At 45.5% G+C, this 22,937-nt stretch overlaps 2 protein-coding genes across 4 annotated transcripts; one reads left to right on the plus strand and one right to left on the minus strand.

The window, feature by feature from the left end:
* Window positions 1-389: 389 nt before the first annotated feature.
* Window positions 390-11,298, plus strand: n6amt1 (N-6 adenine-specific DNA methyltransferase 1). Of its 3 annotated transcripts, none has more exons than XM_049017612.1 (7): window positions 390-406; window positions 5,906-6,110; window positions 6,916-7,002; window positions 8,183-8,273; window positions 8,392-8,475; window positions 8,940-9,081; window positions 10,597-11,298. In XM_049017612.1, the coding sequence occupies exons 2-7, from the start codon at window positions 5,983-5,985 to the stop codon at window positions 10,701-10,703; spliced, it is 639 nt and encodes a 212-aa protein (XP_048873569.1). In that variant the 5' UTR covers window positions 390-406; window positions 5,906-5,982; the 3' UTR covers window positions 10,704-11,298. The 3 variants fall into 3 exon arrangements, with proteins under 3 accessions (XP_048873569.1, XP_048873561.1, XP_048873553.1); XM_049017604.1 differs by lacking the exon at window positions 390-406 and adding an exon at window positions 5,077-5,215 and having other exon boundaries at window positions 5,909-6,110; XM_049017596.1 differs by lacking the exon at window positions 390-406 and adding an exon at window positions 5,088-5,215.
* gart (phosphoribosylglycinamide formyltransferase) lies at window positions 11,046-22,498 on the minus strand. Its single transcript, XM_049017587.1, is given in 24 exon segments — window positions 11,046-11,578; window positions 12,127-12,242; window positions 12,526-12,667; window positions 12,768-12,898; window positions 13,345-13,500; window positions 13,834-14,037; window positions 14,144-14,296; window positions 15,128-15,379; window positions 15,810-16,008; window positions 16,130-16,239; window positions 16,438-16,532; window positions 17,326-17,557; window positions 17,796-17,964; window positions 18,336-18,421; window positions 18,531-18,618; window positions 18,774-18,899; window positions 19,229-19,297; window positions 19,563-19,674; window positions 19,826-20,000; window positions 20,517-20,612; window positions 20,938-21,010; window positions 21,012-21,088; window positions 22,194-22,269; window positions 22,424-22,498. Coding segments are annotated over 22 exon segments (3,054 nt in total). The 5' UTR covers window positions 21,084-21,088; window positions 22,194-22,269; window positions 22,424-22,498; the 3' UTR covers window positions 11,046-11,380.
* Window positions 22,499-22,937: the final 439 nt, after the last annotated feature.

The following is a 22,937-nucleotide window of genomic DNA, read 5'->3' on the forward strand; positions in this document are numbered from 1 at the left end:
ATACCTTGAAAATTCTGCACTACTTTTAATTATTTTCCAAAAGAACCGGTATAAAAAAGACTCTGAGCCTTACAGGGCCGAATAAGATGTAAGTACCGTATGTAAAATTCTCCTCAAAGGGCTGCTGGGGGAGCATGAAAAGCCGTGGGATGGATGTAATGAAATCATGTCTGCCCTCGGTGTCGCGGCAGGAACCATTACTGGCTGCACACGAATTAAACAGCATTGTGAACAATAACGCAGACACCACTAAAAGGGGAATGTGTAGGAGACAACATAACAGCTACTGGGGAAAACGCTACTTTAAAGTCACTCCTTTATTTACCTTTATGTACCAGTAGTGGGGACTCGAGTCCCTGACTTGTGACTCAACTCAGAAAACTGATGGAAAGACTTGGACTTGAGGGTAAGTGACTTAAGGCTTGACCCAGATTTGCAATGTTTTGACTCGAGAATTGACTCTGACTCGCCGAGGAATGACTTGTCCCCATCCCTGTAATGTACCTTTAATTATCTGTAGAACTCCAGCAAATGTGAAAGAACTAAAAACAATAGAGCCCTGTTTCAGATGTACAGTGAGGGAAATAATTATTTGACCCCTTGCTGAAATTTTATTACATTAATAAATAAACGAGAAGTCAATAATTTCACTGGTATGTTTATATCAGCAAAAGATAGATTATCAACAAAACAATATCATTATGCATCAGTTACAGATCAATTTGTCATTCATCTCAGGAAATAAGTATTTAATCCCTTGGAACACATGTTTTAGTATTTAGTGGAATAACCATTGTTTGCGAGCACAGCTGTCAGACCTTTCCTGTAGTTGGTCACTAGGATTGCATGCAGATCAGCAGCATTTTTCATACACTCCTCTTTGCAGACCTCCTCCAGATCTTTATGGTTTTTAGGCTGTCACTTGGATCCATGAAGCTTGAGTTCCCTCCATAGGTTTTCTATGGGATTAAGGTCCGGAGACTGGCTAGGGCACCCCATGACCTGAATGTGCTTCTTCTTGAATCACTCTTTGTAGCCTTAGCCGTATGCCTTGGGTCGTGGTCTTGCTGGAAGACCCAACAGCTAAAGGGGTGGCTGAAGGAGGTTCTCATCCAAGATTCTACAATACATTGCCCCGTCCATCTCTCCTTCGATGTGGTGCAGCCACATTATTATTCAGGTGTCCACTGGCATACTTCCGAAGGGCCTGAACATGGGCCCTCTTGAGCAGGGGTACTTAGCAAGCACTGCAGGATGTCAAACCGTAACAGCAGGATGTGTTACCGATGGTTTTCATGGTGACTGTGGTCCCTGCTGCTTTGAGATCATTAGGAAGCTCCTCCTGTGTAGTTCTCTTCAGAAAATGTTTTAGAACCACTTGACAGTAGCGATCATAACATGGTCAAATTTGAGGTTAAGTTTAGTGTTCGAAGAGCTAAGTCCAAATCAAAAATATATAATGTTAGGAAGGCTGACTTTAAGTGTATGAGACTAAAACTAGAAACTGTGAACTGGATGGAGTTAAATAACAAAACTGTTGAAGAGGCCTGGGAATTTTTTAAAAGCACATTATTGCAAGTGCAAGAGGACTTCATACCTGTTTCCAGCAAGAATAAATCTAGGAAATTGCAACCTAGGTGGTTTACTAGGGAAATAAAGCATAAAGTAAGGAGGAAAAGGGCTTTGTTCCAGCAATGGAAAATAACTGACGATGACAGAATTAAGCAGGAATATCTAAGTCTACAGGCTGAGTTAAAAAATGATATTAGACGAGCTAAAAGAAATGTCGAAAGGATGGTTGCATTGGAAGCTAAGGATGACGTTAAAAGTTTCTTCCAGTATTTTAACTCTAAAAGAGCTCTAAAACCTGAAATTACTAATCTGCAGGATAGTAAGGGTCTTATAATAGTAAACGACATTGATATAGTAAATGAGTTCAATGATAGTTTTGCACGGGTATTCACTGTTGAGGACCTTAGTAATTTACCAGTTATTACCTATCCAGCATTGTCTATAGCTAATATATATATAACTGAAGCATATGTTTTGCAAAGCCTAGCTAAGCTCAAAATAAATAAATCACAGGGTCCTGATGGCATCTTACCTATAGTGTTAAAAGAGATGAGGGATATTATTTGCCGACCCTTAACTTTACTGTTTCAAAAATCCTTATCTGAAGGTGTGGTACCTTCTGATTGGAAGCACGCCTTCATAACGCCCATTTTCAAAAAAGGGGATAGAAGTAATTTGTCTAACTATAGGCCAATCAGTCTAACTTGTATAACTGGTAAAGTTATGGAGGCTATAATCAAAGAGAAAATGGTAGATTACCTGGACTCCAATAACATTTTGCGGGATAGCCAGTATGGATTTAGGAGAGGTAGATCCTGTTTAACAAATCTGTTGGAGTTTTTTGAGGAAGCTACTCAGGAAGTTGATGATAAGAAGGCCTATGATGTCATCTACTTAGATTTCCAAAAGGCTTTTGATGTTGTCCCCCACAAGAGGCTCCTACTTAAACTCAAAGCGACAGGTATTTTAGGTACCGTAGCGACCTGGATTGATAACTAGTTAACAGATAGGAAACAGCGAGTAGTTATAAGAGGCACAATGTCACAGTGGGCTTGCGTTCATAGTGGGGTACCGCAGGGTTCGATTTTAGGACCACTATTGTTCCTAATTTACATAAATGATATGGATACCAATATATACAGTAAACTGGTGAAATTGCAGATGACACCAAGGTGGGTGGTGTAGCAGATACTGAATTAGTGGCTCAGCAGCTACAGCGGGATCTTGATTTAATTAGTGACTGGGCCGATACCTGGCAGATGAAATTTAACGTCGATAAATGTAAGGTACTCCATCTAGGGAGCAGAAATATAAAGTACAGGTATTTCATGGGTGTCACTGAAATAAAGGTAGCTGATCATGAGAAAGACCTTGGTGTGTATGTTGATGCTTCCATGTCCCATTCTCGCCAGTGTGGGGAAGCAATAAAAAAGGCCAATAGGATGTTGGGGTATATCTCCAGGTGTGTGGAGTTTAAGTCAAGGGAGGTAATGCTAAGATTATACAATTCCTTGGTGAGACCTCACCTAGAATATTGTGTGCAGGTTTGGTCACCATATCTTAAAAAGGACATTGTGGCCTTAGAAAAGGTGCAGCGTAGGGCCACAAAAATGATTCCTGGTCTTAGAGGAATGTCATACGAGGAACGGTTACTTGAGCTAAATCTGTTCAGTCTCAAGCAAAGGAGACTGAGGGGGGACATGATCCAGGTATATAAGATTCTAACAGGTTTGGATGCTGTTCAACCAAATAGTTACTTCAGCATTAGTTTAAATACACGAACTCGTGGCCATAGGTGGAAATTAGCGGGAGAACATTTCAAGCTGGATTTAAGGAAGCACTTCTTTACACAGCGTGTAGTCAGAGTATGGAATAGCCTTCCTGATAATGTAGTGCAAGCTGAATCCTTGGGTTCCTTTAAATCAGAGCTAGATAAGATTTTAACGACTCTGAGCTATTAGTTTAGTTCTCCCCAAGCGAGCTTGATGGGCCGAATGGCCTCCTCTCGTTTGTATAGTTCTTATGTTCTTATGTTCTTATGTTCTGTGGTTTATCCTCACCGTTCTTAAGATCATTGATGCCACATGAGATGAGATCTTCCTTGGGGCCCCAGACCGCAGGTAATTGACAGTTTTTTTTGTCTTTCTTCCATTTGTGAATAATTGCAACAACAGTTGTCTCTTTCTCACCAAGCTGCTTGCTGATGGTCATGTAGCCCATTCCACCTTTGTGAAGGTCAACAATCTTGTCTTAGCTCTTTGTTATTTCTCATGGTGATAAGGTTGAATATGTAGATAGGTTATTGACCCAAGAATACTGTTTAACAAAGTGATGCTATTAAATGACAATGATGGCTTGGTATCTGTTAATACTTAATTAAGTACTACTTGTGTTGTGTTCGTGGACATGTACTTGACCTAATTTCTTGCTGGCTTGTAGGGGATCAAATAATTATTTCCCTAGATAAACAATAAATTGATTTGTACCAGTTACATAATGATTTTTTTCTTGTTTGCTTTGCTGAAAATCTGTCTTCTGGTGTTAAAATAAACCTACCAGTGAAATTACAGATTTCTCTTTTTTTTATATATAAATGGGTCTATAATTATTTCCCTCACTGTATGTTGATATTATATTAATGAGAGAGAGTATTCTGGAGGGGATAGTGATTCAGAGGGGAGACCAATGCCCTCGGGACCTCCTGTTTTGGGTTTTGGGTAGAGAGAACAATACAGCAGCTGACATGGACAAGACCAAAGAGCTCATTATCATGGTCAAGAGAAGATGCACCGAGCCCACTCCCATCCATATCACTCCCATCCATATCACTCCCATCAATATCACTCCCATCCATATCACTCCCATCCATATCACTCCCATCCATATCACTCCCATCCATATCACTCCCATCCATATCACTCCCATCCATATCACTCCCATCCATATCACTCCCATCAATATCACACCCATCCATATAACTCCCATCAATATAACTTCCATTAAAATCACACCCATCCATATCACTCCCATCCATATAACTCCAATCCATATCACACCCATCAATATCACTCCCATCCATATAATTCCCTTCAATATCACACCCATCCATATAACTCTCATCAACATCACCCCCATCAACATCACTCCCATCAACATCACTCCCATCCCTTTCACTCCCATCAATAGCACTCACGTCAGTCTCAGTCCCATCTATATCACTTCCATTCATATCATTCCGATTCCTTTCACTCCCATCCATATTTCTTTGTTTGGTCCAAAAAAATGTTATTTTGTCTTTTGTTGCAGTGGTGAGATGCTCATCTCCTTGACAGAGTTAAGGCTTCTGGATAATCTTCTATCCACAATATTTTCGGTTGCAGGGTTCTAGTCCTGTTCTTGTTCTGGCAGTTTTTGAACATGGCATGATAAGCAATGTAAGACATTAGATGGATTAATGAGGAAGAACTACAGCTCCCATAATACACTCGTAAAGAAGGAAGCGGATATAGACCAGAAGCTGCACATGTTCCTTGTGTACTTCGAATGGGGGTATATCGGAAGAGTGATGTTCTGTTTTCGCTCTTAGAAAGGCGAGATAAAAGCTGTGGCATTGAATTAGAAGCATCTTGAGTTACCAAACACGGTGGGTACAGCAGTATCATTACCACAAGCACGTAGTCAGATGGATGTTTTGCATTTGTTGTTGGTCAGTCACGGCGGTTTAGTTCAATATTACCATTTGCGAGACGCTGTCATCATGTCGCGCCTGCACACGTTTTACTGCGCTTTCGTGCAGACCGGCATGATTTAACGAGACACTGGTAACCACACACCCCAGCTTATTTACAGCCTTTATTATACTGCTGCAAGTCCCCGCCGCAGATCCGATTAATCTCCCTGGCGGTCTTATTGTGTTGCTGCAATTTTTCTTATTTTTTGGGAACGGATTTTACGAAAAACGCTAATTATTTTTTGTTGGTAATTAATTATAATCGATTCTGTTCATATATTAAAATTTAAAAATACATTATGACCGTTAAGTTTGTAAGCGTGAGCTGGAGCGTTATTAAAAAGACGTTTTTATTTTCATGGAAGCACGACGCAGACGAACCAGGGCTGATCTGAAACGGGGCCCGGGGGTTCCACTGGTAGGATGCAGCTGAAGTCCCTGGGAAAGTAGTTGCTATTGTGACTTTTGATTAAGTTGTTCCTGTAGAATTGTTCCCGTGCTCTTAACGCTGGAAACGTGTGGAAGTGTGAGCAAAAGTCAGTTTAACAGGCCAGTTTGTCTGTATGCATCGACATTTGTAGTAAATGATTTTTTTTTCTTCAGTAGTTCTGGATTGGAGGAACGGATGGCACCAGGCCTTCCTGATTTGAAGAAGCCAGCAGAGTTTGCACTCGGGAAGGATGATTCCCACCCCCGAGTACTCGCACGTGGGGCGTGGCCCTTTTTCCGACGTTTATGAGCCTGCTGAGGACTCCTTTCTCTTGATGGATGCTCTGGAGAGGGATGCAGATAGGATTCGGAGGGTCAGGTCAGTCAGTCAGCGGAACTGCTGGGTTTTATGACATCATAAGAATGATAATACATGATATTTATTGCACTTTCTTGTTTATCCCATAACCCAGCAGATCAGGTGTTTATCTGTTATTCTTTTGTCTTATGCTCTTGGCTTAATGTCATGTTCAGGTACGTATTTATAGAGACACTCCATACTTCATGGTGGTTCAGTTTCTGACTTTACAATGGCGATGCACATTCAGTAGTCAACAGATTTTGAATTTTGATCTTTTCCCTGGCTAGCGATATGCCGTGTGATACTTTCTACTAATGGCAAGTGATGGCAGAATCCACCCAGCCATGCTTCAAGGCTCTGTAGAGACCACTAGCATAAACATCTCACACAGTGTGCAAAGACATGTTGTATTTAGTCGGTTACTGTGATTATTTACCAGACAATTTAGTGAGTCTTTTTTTTTCAACTTATGATGGGTTCATTGAAACGAAACTCCCTCCTAAGTCGTGAAGCATCGGTATTCTTTATATTACTTTTTCTTTTTCAGTATAACCAAAGGATCGATATTTCCTCTCAGTGTTTGACTCATGCATCACACAGCTGAAGATGACAATAATAATTCTTTGACTTGAGAATCCATATATGCTACTTTTATCAATGATTGATAATGTTGGTCTATGGAAGAACCCCATACCCTTAGAAGGGAAGACAAGGTTCTCAACATCCTGTATTTTTACGCTGCAGTGTTCCTGCTATCCGTAGTGCTGAGGTAGAATTTGGGCATGAAGACCCCCGTCTTACTGGAGCTGTCCCTCCCCTGCAGGCCGGCCCTGTGTCTGGAGGTGGGCAGCGGTTCTGGGGTGGTCTCCGCCTTCCTAGCTGCTGTGACGGGGCCTGATGCTGCCTATCTGTGAGTCCTGGGGCTGCTCAGTTTAGGGTCAAAAGGAGGGTCTGTCATCCCTGCATTGGTTCTGGATCTAAGTTCAGCACTTGATCTTGAAGCTGAACCAGTCCTGTTTGCTACTCCTCAGCAGAGGAGGAACGGAAACGTTACTAAATGAGTATTACCAGGAAATCCACACAGTACCTTTTCCAGAATGTTCCACATAATTCCAAGGTGATATAACGTTTCAGGATTAATATACAAATTACGGCAGAGAAATCATATAATTTTTATATAATTTCTATATAATTTTTAAATCTAGTAAATACAAAATGTATGCCAAAATATCTTTAATTAGGCTACTAGACACATACATAATGTACTTCTCCACCTCATTTGTACATTATGCTTTAGGTGTTTTGGAGGTATTTGCAGTTCAGTCTGAATATCTTCCAAGCACGTATTTGCAAGTTAAAAAGGACCACAATTTTTCTCCCACTGGCAACAGCGTCACTTACACTTTGTCACGATAGCAGCCTCTTGTGTATCACAAGCTGCAGCGAATGCACAGAACGGCCCAAGCTAGCGACCCTCAAATCTTCCGTTGTGTTTTCCATATTACTCGCGTTGTCTCGCACAATTGCGTGAGATTTTCCACTAAATGATACTTGCACCTCTCAAAACTGTTTATACAAGATTGCGCATTGTTGTTAAAAGCATAAATTACTTATTACGTTCCTCCTATCGCAAAGAATATGCACATGATGTCACAGCAGCCGAAGTCAGTGCGATCACACCGAATGATTGCCAGCGCTAGCACTGAATGCCGCAAAAAAAATACAAGTCTAAAATGGGATTTTGTGCGATTGATTGTACAAATCAATTTAACAAGAAGTAGAAGCTATATTTTTACAGACTGCCGAAAACTACTTAAGTAAGTATCGAAATTTGATCGATAACATATAGCCAATACTCGATCCGTCTAATAGGTCTGGATCTTTGCTGATACCGACCTGAATATGGGATTGGGACACCTCTGATGTCATTGGCTAATGATCAGGTTTCCTTTATATAAATTGTAGCCCCTCTTATTCCCCTCGCCTTTAAAAATCCTAGAATTTTTTTAAGGATGTACAATGTGATTTTTTTTAAAAATGTATATGATGCACTTGTGAGTGATATCTGAGACGTCTCCCTCGTCCCCCAGCTGTACAGACGTGAACCCGGCTGCAGCTCAGTGCACCATGGAGACGTCGCGCTGTAATGGCTGCCACCTTCAGCCCATTGTCACTGACCTGGTTAGCGACGCAGCTCATAATATCTCCTTCACAGCCAGTGGTTCAATCACGCCCCCTAGTGGGCTCCCGCTGAGTTGTGCGTCGCTCCTGTGTCACCCCCTCCCTTTGTATGTGACAGGTGGACACCCTCCTGCCGAGGCTCTGTGGGAAGGTGGACATCCTGCTCTTCAATCCGCCGTATGTCGTCACCCCTCCAGAGGAGGTAAATGGCCAAAATATGCCGTGCAGGATTCACTTCTCCATCACCAGAGTGTGGTGCCAACTGCTGTCATGTTGGTCACTCTTTTTAACCAGTGGTTCAAAGTGTCTTTATTGTCATCTTCAACTGTATGATCCATGCGTCATAGATGAAATGTCAGTTCTTTTGGTTGCAGTGCAAAAAACAGCAATAGATAGAATATGAAAATGTAAACATGACATATTGAGACCAGATCCGAGACCATAAAATATAGTTGCAAAAATGCACAGTGAAACTGAATGAACAGGACTATTCAATAAATATATTTGATTCTATATGAAGATGACTATATTTCAAAGACAGATATTTTTATTCGTTTACAGCTGATGTTTGTCATGTGATCAGTTGTGTGCTGATGTCTGATTGGGCTGTATCTGAGACTGGCAGCGTTGTGGCAGGGCAGGCGCTAACGGCTACTGCGTCCCCAGGTTGGCGGCCGCGGCATTGAGGCTGCCTGGGCCGGCGGGATGCGGGGTCGAGAGGTCATGGACAGGTTTTTCCCCCTGGTTCCACAGCTGCTGTCTAGTCTGGGGCTGTTCTACCTGGTGACTGTGGCAGAGAACAAGCCAGGTGAGGTGTTTCTGAGCCATACTCTGACTCGAGGACCTGCAGAGGTTGAATCTTGCTTTCTAAAGCACTCCTTGGATTTCATGCATGTTACTTTGCACATAATAAAATGGAAAGTCTCCGCTTTGTTTGGTTTGCGTTTAGCAAGATCTTTACCTTCTCTACATCAGATTAGTGTCTTCAGCTTGGTTGCTTAATTTATCTAGATTGATATCAAGTTGTATCAGTGCTTGTGTGGTGTGTGACTCGCTGAAGGCTCGTGGCTGCGATCAGAAGGTCATCGGTTCAGATCCTGTGGCCAGCGAACGGGTGCTGCTCTTGGGCCCCTGAGCAAGACCCTTAACCCCCAATTGTTCCTGTGTGTGGGTGTTGGGTGTCGGCTGATCCTCCCCTCTGAACCCAAAAACTTGCTCTCACCTCTACATATGTCTGCATCTCTCATGGAGAGCAAGATGGAATATGTTAATGCTACCCAGTTTCCCCATGGGGGTGAATAACATATCAGTATTTTATTCTGTTCTGTTTAATTATTGAGGTAAAATAGCAACAGCACCCTAGCTGTCGTTTTCTGTAATAAAGGACATAATAGAAGTAGCAGGATGAGGCGATGATGGTTCTGGACAAACTTCTTACCCCAGCTGAGATGACGTAAGGTTCCCTTGATGTTGGACCCTTGGGTAACATTTACTAGCTTTGGTAAAATATCCAGCTGTGGTAATAGGGTGCTTTTCCACTGCACCAGGTACCGTACTTCTGGTACTTTGAGAAAGTACCAAAAGTACAGTACTTCAAGATGTTACTTTTTCGCTGGTGTTAAAACACTGGTACCGGCACTGAATGACATCACAATGTGAGGCGGGTATTTTGTACTGAATTTGAAAAATGGCTGTAGTATATTATAGGGCTGGACGATGTGCGATATTAACACCAACACATGTTATGCACATGTAATTCTTACATCGCTAGTCAGGCTTTTAATTGCCTTCAGTTCTGTACATTATAGAGCAGGGAGTTGAAGTTTCGCTAAAACATTTTTACTCTGGCAGGAAGAAAAACCTTAGTTTTGCAATTTTAATTATCATTCCTATTATAGAGATGTAGTACTCCTCTTATGACAAATTTATGAACTCCGTTTTGCTTTATAAATACCCAAATGTTTCCGTACAGTGAATTCGCATCACTAGGACAGCATGCTATATAGAGAAAACTACCAAAGTACCTTAAGTACCTCAACTGGTGTGGCTCTTTTGGTACTGGTACTCGACTGGAAGTCTATGGAAATGGGTACCATAAGTAATGTACTTGGTGCGGTGGAAAAGTGTTCAGAGATACAAATCAGAAGCTCTAAACTGGTGAGGGTTATAAAGGGAGAGTTTGGGAGTCTAGAATGTTTTCTTTCGTCTGTGAAAGTGACTTGGTTTCTTGGCTGGGTGTTGCTGCTGGTTTACTGGTCCTCACTGTGATCTGGCCTTGTAACACTGTGTGCATGTGACCTGGTCTCTCTCCCTCCCCCCCCAGCGGAGATCGTGAGGCTGCTGGGAGAGATGGAGCTGCAGGGGGAGGTGTGCCTGTCCCGCCAGGCTGGACAGGAGAGCCTCTCCATACTGCGCTTCTGCAAACGGTGACCAGCGGCACAGACACGGCCAGAGGCTTCAGCCACCTCCCTTCCAGACTCCGACCGGACCTCGTAACGTCCTGTGGCTGTGCCAAGCTGATTGCAGGTTCAGAGCCGGTTCTGGAGACTCTGATGGTGGGCTGACCAGCTGGACAGAACCAACACTTTGGCCACAGTGAAGAATGGGTCAGGTGTGGCGTGCAAGATCACCCTAACCGTGGTACTGATGCCATCTTCTAGTGACCAATGAAAACGAATGTCTGCTGTTACAGCAGTGTACATTACTGTACCTTCCAGTGAAGAGTTTTTGTAAAATATGAACGTGAGAATAAATGACTGAGGACAAACTGCATGCATTGCAAAAGGAGCATGAACAGCTTCTGCATGAATCCATTTATTAGAGAAATTGTACTTTTGCGTATTTAAGATGCTCATGGTGTTCTATGTACTGGAATGTAAGAGAATCTGGAATCAAGCAGGTCTGCACACATCCTGAGAGATACAGGAGTCAGTAAACATATGGGACATTAAGCAATGGCAGTTACCATGGTAACACCTGATGTCCCATTACTGAAATATGTCAGTTCTAGGAAGGAACCATGGAATTAGGTTACTGGAGTTGTCTGTGCTGAGGGCCCAGTGGACATCGTGGTCCTGGACATGGGCAGCTGGTCCTGCCGTGGTGGCCTACACCTGTGGTGATGTGCTCCAAGTTATCCGGCCATCATCCCCCAGTCTCACGGTGCCACTAGCCACCAGCTCAAGGGCTGCTGGGAAGACACGGTGCTCTGCTTCCTTCACACGCTCTGATAGGCTCTCCTCGGTATCACTCACTAAGATGGGCACCGCCTCCTGTGCGATGATGGCACCGGCATCCACCTCCTCCTGCAGGTTGGGGTGGGGGTGTAACAGGGTTAAGTGTCACTTTTGTGCAGGAAATACCTGGTAGTTAGGATCTGGACTTTGTACCTGAGGGGTTTTGTTGGATCTACAATGGATCCAACTTTATATTGGATAAAAAAGTGTTAGTAAGTAGTCTGAGGGGAGTTTTACTTACACAAAAATGTTCTTTCAGAACGAAAAATGGCTGGTTATTTCTCTGAACCATTCACATTGTAGATGTGGGTCCAGCCAATCAAATGTCATGGTCCTGCCTCCTCTAGCTGCTTAAACCCACCGACTCTAATATCTGATTGGTTATCTCTCCGAACCAGTCATTTTTCATTCTGTCCTCAGAACATTTTTGTGTAAGTTAAACTCCCAAAAGGTAAAGGCTTTATTGTGACTCAGTTCCAAACGTGAAGTAGCTAAAAGTAATTACTTCCCCTTCACTAAGTAAATCAGACCAACCTTTCATGGCCCTAAGCTTTCATTTTAACAAACTTGTGTTTCGGGCCCCGAATGGTTTTACCGGCCAGAGCAGCTGCACTCACCGCCACAAAGTGCACTGTGCAGCCAGTGAGGCGCACGCCCGCCTGCAGTGCCTGTCGCTGGGCATGGACGCCCTTGAAAGAGGGCAGCAGGGACGGGTGGATGTTCAGCAGCTTCCCTGAAACGCAGCGGGTGGGTGGAGCGGGAGGGAGTCAGTTTATCTCCAGTAACATCAGAACACTAGCAGCACCTTATAATGTGACGGAGGATGGTGGCGTCATGATGATTAAACTGGAATCAGGGATGGTGCATGTGGGCTTGACCAGAAAGATACTTCAGTGTTGAGTCGTGGTAAGAAATACTTTATATTATTTCCAGCTTAGCTAGAAAACCGTTGGTCTAGGTAGGAAGTGACCATTGGCTAAATGAGCAGGATGTTTAAACTGCCTTTGACAAGTTACCGTGCCACTTCCTGACGAAGGGTCCCGTTAGGATCCTCATGAAGCCCGCCAGGCACACCACCTCCACGCCGAACTCCTCCAGAACCTGGTCAATGGTGCCATCAAACTCTGCCCGGCTCCCATACAGCTTGTGGTCCACGACCTGCTCGGTAGAGAGGCCAGAAAGAAGCGTGGGCTTGGTTTTTGGCCCACACGGAAAGAGGCAGACAAAGTTAGGGCAGGGAAGTGAGGGTGCTGCTGACCCGAGTCCGGATGCCGGCCAGAGATGCCCTCTTCAGGCCCAGCACGCCGGGCCGGTTGGAGATGACGACTACGATCTCGGCCGAGCTGGACGGCTTCTTCACCTGATCTATCAGGGCCTGCAGGTTCGTCCCTGAGAGGAAAGGGTTTGGCATTACATATGACCTTCGCTTTTGTAGTGGCATGTATAGCCGACAGGGCAAGGAGGGTCTAGCATTTAGCGCAGTTATGCTGATCTGAGTACTGCACTTAAGTTTAAGTCCGTTTATTTTATAGCAGGCATTGGTCCATGGCCCCCGGAGGTCTCGAGCATTTTTTAAGTACCAACATATCACCGATTTTACAGCCAATTTAAGATTTGCATTAAATATTAGAGGTTAAATAGAGGATTCATCATGTGATCACACATTACTGACAGCAGTTCCCTAACTACAGGTAATTTTCATTTCGGAGTCCTTGCTTTAAGAAAAGGTTACATCCAAGATGGCTTTCCCCAGTTTCACAGAAGAGACTTCCTTCATCCTTGGTGAAAGGTGCGCGTTTTAAGAACATTCTAGAATATCCCAGACGGCTGCTCACCTGTTCCAGAGATGAGCACCGCCACTTTGGTCTTCCTCTGCTGTGGGCCCCCGCCTCCAGGTGTCATCCCGTTCTGTGGTGAGCTGGCCACGGGATGGGAGCTCATCCCTGCCTGGAGGCGGTCCTGCAGGTTCCGGATGACCACCGACTCCGCCCCTTTACATGAGGTCAAAATTATGTCATTTAGTGTCCCATTTAGTAGCAGACTATTGCACTGTATCAACAGGAAGAAATTAAGGAAAAATTAAGTGTCCGATTCTGCATGCAGAGGCATAAATCCTAAACCCCAAAGCTGTTTGTATCCTTCATCTCATTTGAAAATCTTTATTTCTAATATTGTATTCTTTTATTCTATTTGTTTTTGTACTTTTGTCTTGATTGTACATTTCATTGCACATCATGCCACTACATTCTAATTCTGACACGCCTTTTGCGGGGACTATGCCAAATACAATTTAAAGGGTACAGTGAGAGAGAGAGTGTTAACACCTGGGTGTCGCAGTGTGACCGAGCCCACGATCCATGCCTGCTCCTGGGCTTGAACCTGGCTCAGCACCTGCTGGGCCTCCAGCTGGCCAACAACAAGCACCGCCCCCAGACCGCAGTTGAAGGTTCGACTCATCTCCTCCTCCGACAAGACGCCCTCATGCTGTAGCCAGGAGAACACCGGCGGGATGTTCCAAAGAGAGGCATCTGCAAGGATGCCCCAACAGATAACATCAGCCCCAGGTCTTTTAGGCTGGAGATCCATCATTGTAGCAGCTGGCCAGTTTTTGCGGGGGGCGGGAACAGGTCCTACCAAGGTCGACGGCCAGCTCGGGGGGCAGCACGCGGGGGATGTTCTCCAGAAGGCCACCACCGGTGATGTGAGCATAGGCCTTCACACTGCTGCTACGCAACACTGGCAGAAGCAGCCGGCTGTAGATCTTCGTTGGGGTCAGCAACACCCCGCCTACCACCAAGACGGATTTAGCAAATGTTCTTCACCAGTCCAGCTGGATCTCGCTGAAGAGTTTACAGGCTGACATTAGCCACAGAGGCTTACACAGCACTCCCTGGTTTTTTAGGACAATCCCAATGGTACCTACAGCAGTGCCCGGCCACAAGCCATGCCAAGTTCGCATGGCGCGATTTTAGTCCAGACTTTTCATTTGCCGACAGTCTTTGTAAATCGTTGACAAAAGCCTCAGATCACAAGTAAATTAGTGCTCAAGTGCTATTTGTGAATTATTCAAAGGAGGCCACCCAACAGGGTTGCCAATGTGTCGCAGACACCAGTCAGATATCTCGCAGGCGAAATATCTGGACCAGTCGGTAGGTCCAAATGACAAAGTGTGAAAATTGTTGTGACCTGAACATGACTGCCAATGAGAGTGCAGGACATTGGGGAACCTGGGGAGAGCTGTTTAAAAAGGTTTAGTTTGCTTAATAACTGTTCTTAGTGTTTAATAAAAAGGTATTGAATAAAACTGGTTAAAGTTATCTGTGGTTTGATAGACTCGACGTATGTAATGGCGTTTCCTGGGAATCCTGTGTATACAGGGGTTCACTTGCCAGGTGTTTGTAAATGTAAATTAGAGATTGCAAGACAAGTTGTGTAGTGTGAACAGTACAGTGATCTGATGACTTTAAAAGTCATGTGAATTTGCTATTAGGTGATTTCATTTTGTCTTAGATGGGGGGGGTTGCCGGCAGTCATGGTTGCCTAGGGTGCCACATGGGCTTGACCGCTACTGACCAACATTGTATGCAAGTCACATTGGTGTCCCGAGAGGGTGTGTACCCAGCGTCTGTCCTGGCTGTCCAAAGGGTGCAGGGGAGCTGTACTGAAGGCCCGCCCGCTCCAGAACCTTGCGCACCAGACTGAAGCCGTTGCTGTGCAGGCCAGAGGAGGCAATGCCGATGAGCTGGTCCCCCTCCTCGATGTCACGCAGGCGGGGCAGGAGGCTGCCCCGCTCCACGGCGCCCACGCAGAAGCCTGCCAGGTCATACTCGCCGGGCTGGTACATACCGGGCATCTCTGCCGTCTCTCCCCCTGAACACACCACACACACAGGTTTGAAATTCTATCTTTGTGGGGACTCTCCATCCATGTTTAAGGGGAAAAACTCTTATCACAAACACAACAACCTTAACCCCTACCCAGTCCTAACCTTAACCATAAGTAACCAAACAAAATACTTTTGGCATTTTTACTTTTTTGATTGCACTTTTGTGCGGGCCTAGAAAATGGGTCCCCACAATGTCAAAAAATCAGGTTATTACATTGGGGGGATATTTGGTTCCCACAATGTAATATAAATACACACACACAATGAAACCAACAAACACTTTTCATAGCAGGTGACATTTTCCCCACTCCAGAACATTTCCTAGGAATATCCTGGTACACAGGAAACCAGTCTGGATCCTCAGAGTGATGGCAATGTCAGGAGAGATATTTAGAACTTGTTTGGAACCCTCACCAACCAATGCGCAGCCTGCTGTGCGACACGCCTCCGCTATTCCACCAATCACAGAGGCAGCTACATCCACGTCCAGCTGGCCGCAGGAGAAATAATCCAGGAAGAAGAGGGGCTCTGCCCCCTGGGCCAACACATCGTTCACACACATGGCCACCAGGTCCTGGCCCAGGGAAGTGTGACTGTTACTGGCCTGAGCGATCTAGAAAAATAAGAGGGCAGTAGGGAAAGAGCCGCAGTTAGCGAGAGCGCTACCAAAGCATGGATGGGCCATGTGATGTAACAGCCCTTCCATGTTCTAATGCAGACTGGCCAACAGGCACCTTAAGCTTGGTTCCCACGCCGTCTGTTCCAGATACCAGAATGGGATCAGAGAACCCTGCGGCCTTCAGGTCAAAGAGCCCGGCAAAGCCCCCAAGCTCAGCGGCACACCCTACAGGATAATCAGAGAACAACATGATTTAAATTTATAAACCCTGACAGGTGTTTTGCTCATGATACACCAATATGTTTAACTGGGGTTTCTGAGAAGGGATACCAACACACACACACACACACACACACACACTCCTAGTTGAGTAATTCCTCTTACTCATTTACATTCCTTACCGAGTCAATCCAGTGGACATACCTGCACGAGAGGTGGCTTTGGCCAGAGGTTTGATCATGTCCACCAGCCTGTTCCCAGCTGCAATATTTACACCACTGTCTCTGTACGTCAGATTCCTGCACAAAGCGGCGGGGGGGGGGGGGGGGGGGGGGGGGGGGGTGGTGCACAGGAGACAAAGAGGCATCAATGGTGTGGGGGTCCTCTGGGAATGATCTACATTATATATCATTGGCCAGATTCAGACTCACTCCCAAAAGAAAAACCCCAATACTGTTATATCCTTGAGGAAATGCATTTGATTTTTCCCCAAACAGCAAATTAATCATTCTAGAATAACACATTTAAATCCTCCCCCATATCCAATTTCGGCAGTATCTTAGCAATTCAGACTTACTTAAAAACGCCTCCAATTTGACTTAAAAGGGTAAACAAATTGTAAAAACAAGGACGTGAAACAGTGTTTGTCGTCAGTTCCATCAAAGACAGAGGCAAGGTATTGTCACAAACCTTAGTTCTCTTGGACTCATTGTTAGGAATATGCATCACAAAATGTTCAGCAGCATTTTATGACCCATTAACTGAAATCCATTGTCTGAGTACAAATTGTACTATAGCCTTATACACCCTGACTAACGTTCACTGGATGCCACGCATGCAGTGTCAATATAACTATGGCCTGGGGGTATTCCAGGATGTGTTAATGAACCTACTGTTAACCATCAGCTCGAAGCATATTATAATAAGTCAGTTTGGTATACTGACTCATCATGCCAATGGGAGATTTAAGCAGTTCATTAAGACCCAAATATGAAGATTCTGGGATATAATGGAAAGCAAAGCCTATGAATTACTGGTTTATGGGCCAGCGGTGATGGAACGGGACGGCTGAGTGAGCTGGTCTGGAATCACCTGGTACCGCTCAGAAAGCTGATGGCTCGGTGTCCGATGTCCCGCCGGAATACCGCCCCTGGGAAGCCTATAGCAGCCACACCCTGGTTGGCCAGCTGGAGGGCGCTGTGGAGGTCTGTCCGCATGGCGGTGACTGTCAGCACACGTCCGCCGCTGGTCACCACCCGGCCCTCCTTCAGGGTGGTTCCTGCATGGAAGACCTGCAGGCCGAGCTCCTGTGCATGGGACAGGCCTGGGGTGGGGGATAAAGGGGACCGCAAAAAGGAAACCTTAACTCATAAGCAAACTGGCAAAAAAATCACAATGACTACACTGCAATACTTCCTGCCTCCTGACTATAACAAAAACACCACAGGCATAGAAACTGAGGTATATGCGAACACCTTAGGGCAAGGACTCCATACTGAAACCTGATTACCGTTTCATGAGATGTGATTGATCTCTGGTGCCCCCTGGAGGCCTGGAGTTACCTGTGATCTCGACACCTTTCTTGTACCCGCCGGGGTAGCCGCCGCTCGCCATGACCACAGTGACGGCGGCGCTCTTCTCCTTCCATTCGGGGGGGTTGGAGGCCAGCTTACCCTGTAGAGTGTTCTGAAGGACCTCGAACAGGTCGCTCTTCAACAGTGGCATCAGGACCTGAGCAGTGACGTGGTTGGATGTTTCCAGAACATCAGAACGTACCACTTCAATTCGCACACCGGGATCGACAATTTTTAACTTTAGTAAAAACATTCAAGTCTAAAATACTTGATCCAATATTCTCAACAAAACCCAAAGCTTTTCTGCTGCAATCCAACCCCTCCCCCGCACATCACAAATACATCATAATCAAGCCCTAATCTTGCTACATCCAGAATACAACAACCGCACATTCTTTACACAGTTGGGAAAATAAAAATACTTTCAGACAGCATTCCAATTTTGAAAGCCAGGCCAGAGGCAGATTGAAATGACACTCGACCTTCCCAGAATAATCAAATGGCCACCTGCCCCCCCTCCACTCTCACCTGACACTCGGGGTCACCGAAGCGGCAGTTAAATTCCAAGACCTTCGGCCCCAATTCGGTGATCATCAGGCCTGCATAGAGGACCCCTGAAAGGAGGCCAAGACAACGCAGGGGTGTTGGAGAGGATTATGGAGTCCAGTCACGCACGCGTTCCTCACCGGCCCACAGATGGGGTCACCCCCCCCCCCCACTCACCCACGTATGGGCAGCCTTCTTCCCTCATGCCGTCGATCGTCTTCTGCAGGATGCTCTCCTTGACCAGCTGGAGCATCTCCTCCGAAACCTGGATTAATCAGCAGAACAGACCCGAATACATTTTTTCCTGGACCTTGACAGGCAGTTTGTTCCTTAGAGAAAGCAGTGAAATTCCCAGCCCAATTAACTCGTTTCCAAGCTGGCAGTACGTCCAGCTGGAGGGAGCCTGGCGGGTACGGTCACCTGTGGGGTGGGGCAGTACGCCCCCATGCCCCCCGTGTTGGGCCCCTGGTCCCCATCGAGGAGGCGCTTGTGATCCTGCGCAGGAGGCATCGGGGCGACAGTGAAGCCGTCGCTGAAACACAGACACTGACAAAAACAGTGGAAGGAGATGATGAAATAAAACACTTATTTAAACAGGCACCGCCTGTAACACCAGTGACAGACTCACAGTGACACAAAGCTTTTAATGATCCCTACTGAGGCTCAATGTAGCCGAATACGAGAGCTCTGCCCCGGAAACCAGACAGAAGCTTCAAAGAACAACACAGGAACGTACAGCTTAAGTCTGCCTTCGTCGTTTAACATCGACCCGAGGACAGCAGTTAAATAATTAAACGGAGAGCAATTTCACGCACTCATTAAACGTACCATAGACCAGATTGCGTGTCGCTTGCGACAACTGAGAAGAGACTCACCGAAACCTCCTCTCCCTCAAGGAGCTCCTCGACCACCACTGTCTCCCCTGCCGAGCCAAACGTCTTGTCCTTAAATGTACCCAGGAAAAAAAATAAAAAAATTCAATGAAAAACACTGATCACTCCCACACAAAAATATCCCCACGGAAACTACTAGGTTCTAGGAACAGAGGCTGCATCAGGTCATACTTTCTCCTAACTTTTCACCACTGAGAGACAGTCAAGGTTGAATGCCATATGGAATTGGCAAAGCCTTGAGTTTTCCGGGGGAGACAGAAAGGAGGTTGGTAGTGCTGCAGCCCATATGAAGATGCTGGCACCGTAGGATGCCGACCTTCATGATATCCTGGACTGCCTGACAGGACTCCTCCTCAGTTCGGGCCACGATGACACCCTTCCCAGCTGCCAAGCCGCTTGCCTTCACCACCAAAGCCGGGAACGCGGCCCTAGGTAGACATCAGAACAGGATGGAGGGGTCGGGGGTCATCAGTACCACACCAGACAAGGGCAACTCCCAGAAAAAAGTCTCGCCAACCCAGCTCAGGGCCACCCCTCCCTGCCTGGACCACGTCCCCAAGTCCAGCCTCCCGGACTGACCCCTGGATGAAGCTGCAGGCCTCCTGTGGGTCAGTAAAGGAACGCCAGCGTGCTGTGGGGATGCCGTGGCGGTCCATGAAGCTCTTGGAGAAGCTCTTGCTGGCCTCCAGCTGCGCTGCACGTGCTGAAGGTCCAAAGCAGGACACACCAGCGGCGGTGAGGTCATCTACCATGCCTGGGAAGAGGTGCATGGAAGGGAGAAGATGGAGAAGGGGCAGCTAAATGCTAGAAAGAAAAGCCAAGATTCAAGATCTATACAGGCCATGTGCAGCTGAAGCTTTGGGACGTTTAGTAGTGCAGCCTCAGGTATGAAAGTCTAAAGATAGAGGAAGATACAGAGCCTGCAGATATAAGACCGTCCAAAACTGGATGACAGGCAGTCAGTGGCTGATAAAGTGCAGTAACACGTCTATAAAATGCATGTACCGTGGCTGTGACTGTCAGGGGTAACATGGATGTTGGAAATGTGCATAGCCTGGAGAAAGAAGCTGTTCCTGAATCTGACAGTCAGCGTTGAGATGCTGCGAGACCTCCTACCAGACTGCGGGGGGGGGGGGGGGGGGGAGGGGGAGGGGGGGGGGGTGAGGAGTTCATGGCCCTGATTTATAGACTGAACCTAGTTATGACAGCAATTAAGGTACCGCCGACTGATGGAAATTCAGGTTGTCATCTCCTGGAGAAAGGTTCTCACCTGCAGCCAGGGGCACTTCTGGGCCCACCACAACCAGCCCAATATTGTGGTCCTTACAGTACTGAGCCAGAATGGAATGGTTGCTAATGGACACCTCTGAATAAAGAGGAAAGTCACATGATTAATCAAAAGCCATTACACTGTTCAACAATTCACAGAATACACCAATGGAAAAACACCCACTATACTCCCATCCCAATTAAGCTCAGCTTCTTTAGGTGATTAAAAATACATAATTCCATATAAATAAATATATATAAATGTAGAGAAGGTATTTAAATAAGCCCATGCACCAGTGATAATGAATGAGATCTGGACACGACACAGGCCTAGTTGAAGCCAACCAAGATATCACATGGACTTCCAAACATGATGGGGCACACAAGGTGCTTTAATGGCGCTGGTGGTCTATTTCGCTCACCAGAGTTAGACACCTTCCCACAGTCCGCAGTGCCGGCATTTCCTGGGGCCACCAGCACCTGCTGGACGTGGGGGGGACTGCGCCAGCTTCCAGGCCAGGGCATGTTCCCGGCCTCCACTGCCGATCACCAGGATGCGTTCAGCCATGGTAACTGCGGGCCTCAATCCACACCACAGACCGTTAACACTTGCAGGCAAAGCCCAGACAAAGCTTATCTACCCAGCAGCAAATAAAGCAGAGTGATAATCCTGCAAAAACAAGCTTACATATCATATGCAAAAGTGACCTATTAAGACGACACGGCGGAAAACGTGTTTCTATTAAGACGTCCACGGCGAGTTACCGCTGACCTTTAATGCAGACGGGAGCTTAAATCCAACGCTAATAAAAACGTCACTTAGCAGCAGCTAGCTATCCAATAAACCGCTGGCCCTTCAGCGCGATTGCACATTTTAAAACAAGAACAGCAATAGATCTGACTACAATTCCTACACGGTAGGTGAAACTACCAAGCTACATTCTGAAACTTATTTTACAGGACAAATGCATTATTATAATTTTCACTTAGGTGAACAGTACCCGTCTTATTGGTCATGCATGGGCCATTAATTCACTGGATGTTGTTTTTAATGCTTTAAACAGTGAAGAGTCTGCTGATCAAGCAGCATTACCAGTATCTGCACTTCAGTGCGAACGCATTCAGGTTTAAAGATGCGAGATGCATGATCTCAGCAAGTCGGCTTGCATTCGCACCTCACAACCTGAGTGTCTATGCACGATCGGAGGTCAAGAACACGATCTTTAGCTCGATTTCACCACAGCTTCATGAACATGGGGGGTTAGGGATATTTATCTGAACAGCGGTCCGCGGCTGGCCGGACTAAAGGTAGGCACGTTAATACGCTGCAAGCCGCACATGGTTCTCTATTAAGCTTCTGCGGTACGTCACATGACATGAAGTAACAAAAACGCATTGATACACTTTCGATAAATTAAAATATCTTACACAGGAAAACTAGTACTTTAACGCTTTTCAAATAAAAACAGAAGTATTTTCAGGTTGGTAACATTTAAAAGTGAAAAATCAATTAGTTTGAGTTTGTTTCGACCTGCGAAAGCCATTGATACGCAGGCATGTGAAGTACAAGTGACTTGTAACAGGCTAAAGAAAAACACACCGACCAAGAGCGTCGGTTAATCAAGGATGAAAAGTCTAATCAAACAGCAAAAATATCTGAAAGTAAGCGATGTCTCACCTTATGCGTTAAACAAGGTTGTCCTCTGCAAGTTTTTCCACCCGTAGCGTAGCGTCCAGATAGGTCCTTCCCAGTCCTAAATGGAAAAATCAAACAGACCAGCGTTAAGCGTGATCGAATAATTCGGAAACCACGTGGGTTCAATCTGACGCAAAGCGGAGCGTTGCAAGATTACAGCGCATGCTTTTCATATTTACAATATACGTTTATTGCTCGTCTTAAAAATATACCGCGTATTTGTGTGTTTTAATCACTGAAACGAACTTTTGTGAACTTCCTTATGAATTCATATTTTCGAGCTTAGTAACTGCGCGGAAACTGCGCTGCGACTGATCTGTCTAATGTGTGGATAAACCGGCGCGTTGTCGCTGTGTGCTTTCTTCTATCCCCCTGGTATGCAGATCACACTATCTGCACATTTGTTGCGCAACCATAGTTACAAGTTAGGACTTATTGGTCTGTTTTATTGCCTTATTTACCCCCGCTACTCTTCCAGCACCTAGTTGTCTTCTGAAATAGCCGAGATCTGAGCTAGGCACTGATGCGTCGATGATTTTTAAAAAATTTTTTTTTATAGATTTTTGGTGATTGTTACATGATAGACCGATTTCTTTTTAGTTAATTCGCTCCCATGAGAATAAAAATTAAGTATTAAATAGTAAAATGAAAACAAATACAAACTGACGTCATATTTGTACCAGATGGTGTAAGGTTATATTGGTTTAAAGTTAACATGCTTGCAGT

Source organism: Brienomyrus brachyistius, chromosome 1 (genome assembly GCF_023856365.1).
Source record: "Brienomyrus brachyistius isolate T26 chromosome 1, BBRACH_0.4, whole genome shotgun sequence".
Classification (NCBI taxonomy): domain Eukaryota; kingdom Metazoa; phylum Chordata; class Actinopteri; order Osteoglossiformes; family Mormyridae; genus Brienomyrus; species Brienomyrus brachyistius.

Excerpts from the sequence above, each read along its gene's own strand:
- n6amt1 (XM_049017612.1), top strand. The coding sequence starts at position 5,983 with ATGATTCCCACCCCCGAGTACTCGCACGTGGGGCGTGGCCCTTTTTCC. Across the intron at positions 7,003-8,182 it reads GGGCCTGATGCTGCCTATCT|CTGTACAGACGTGAACCCGG; the intron begins GTGAGTCCTGGG and ends CTCGTCCCCCAG. Across the intron at positions 8,476-8,939 it reads TCGTCACCCCTCCAGAGGAG|GTTGGCGGCCGCGGCATTGA; the intron begins GTAAATGGCCAA and ends CTGCGTCCCCAG.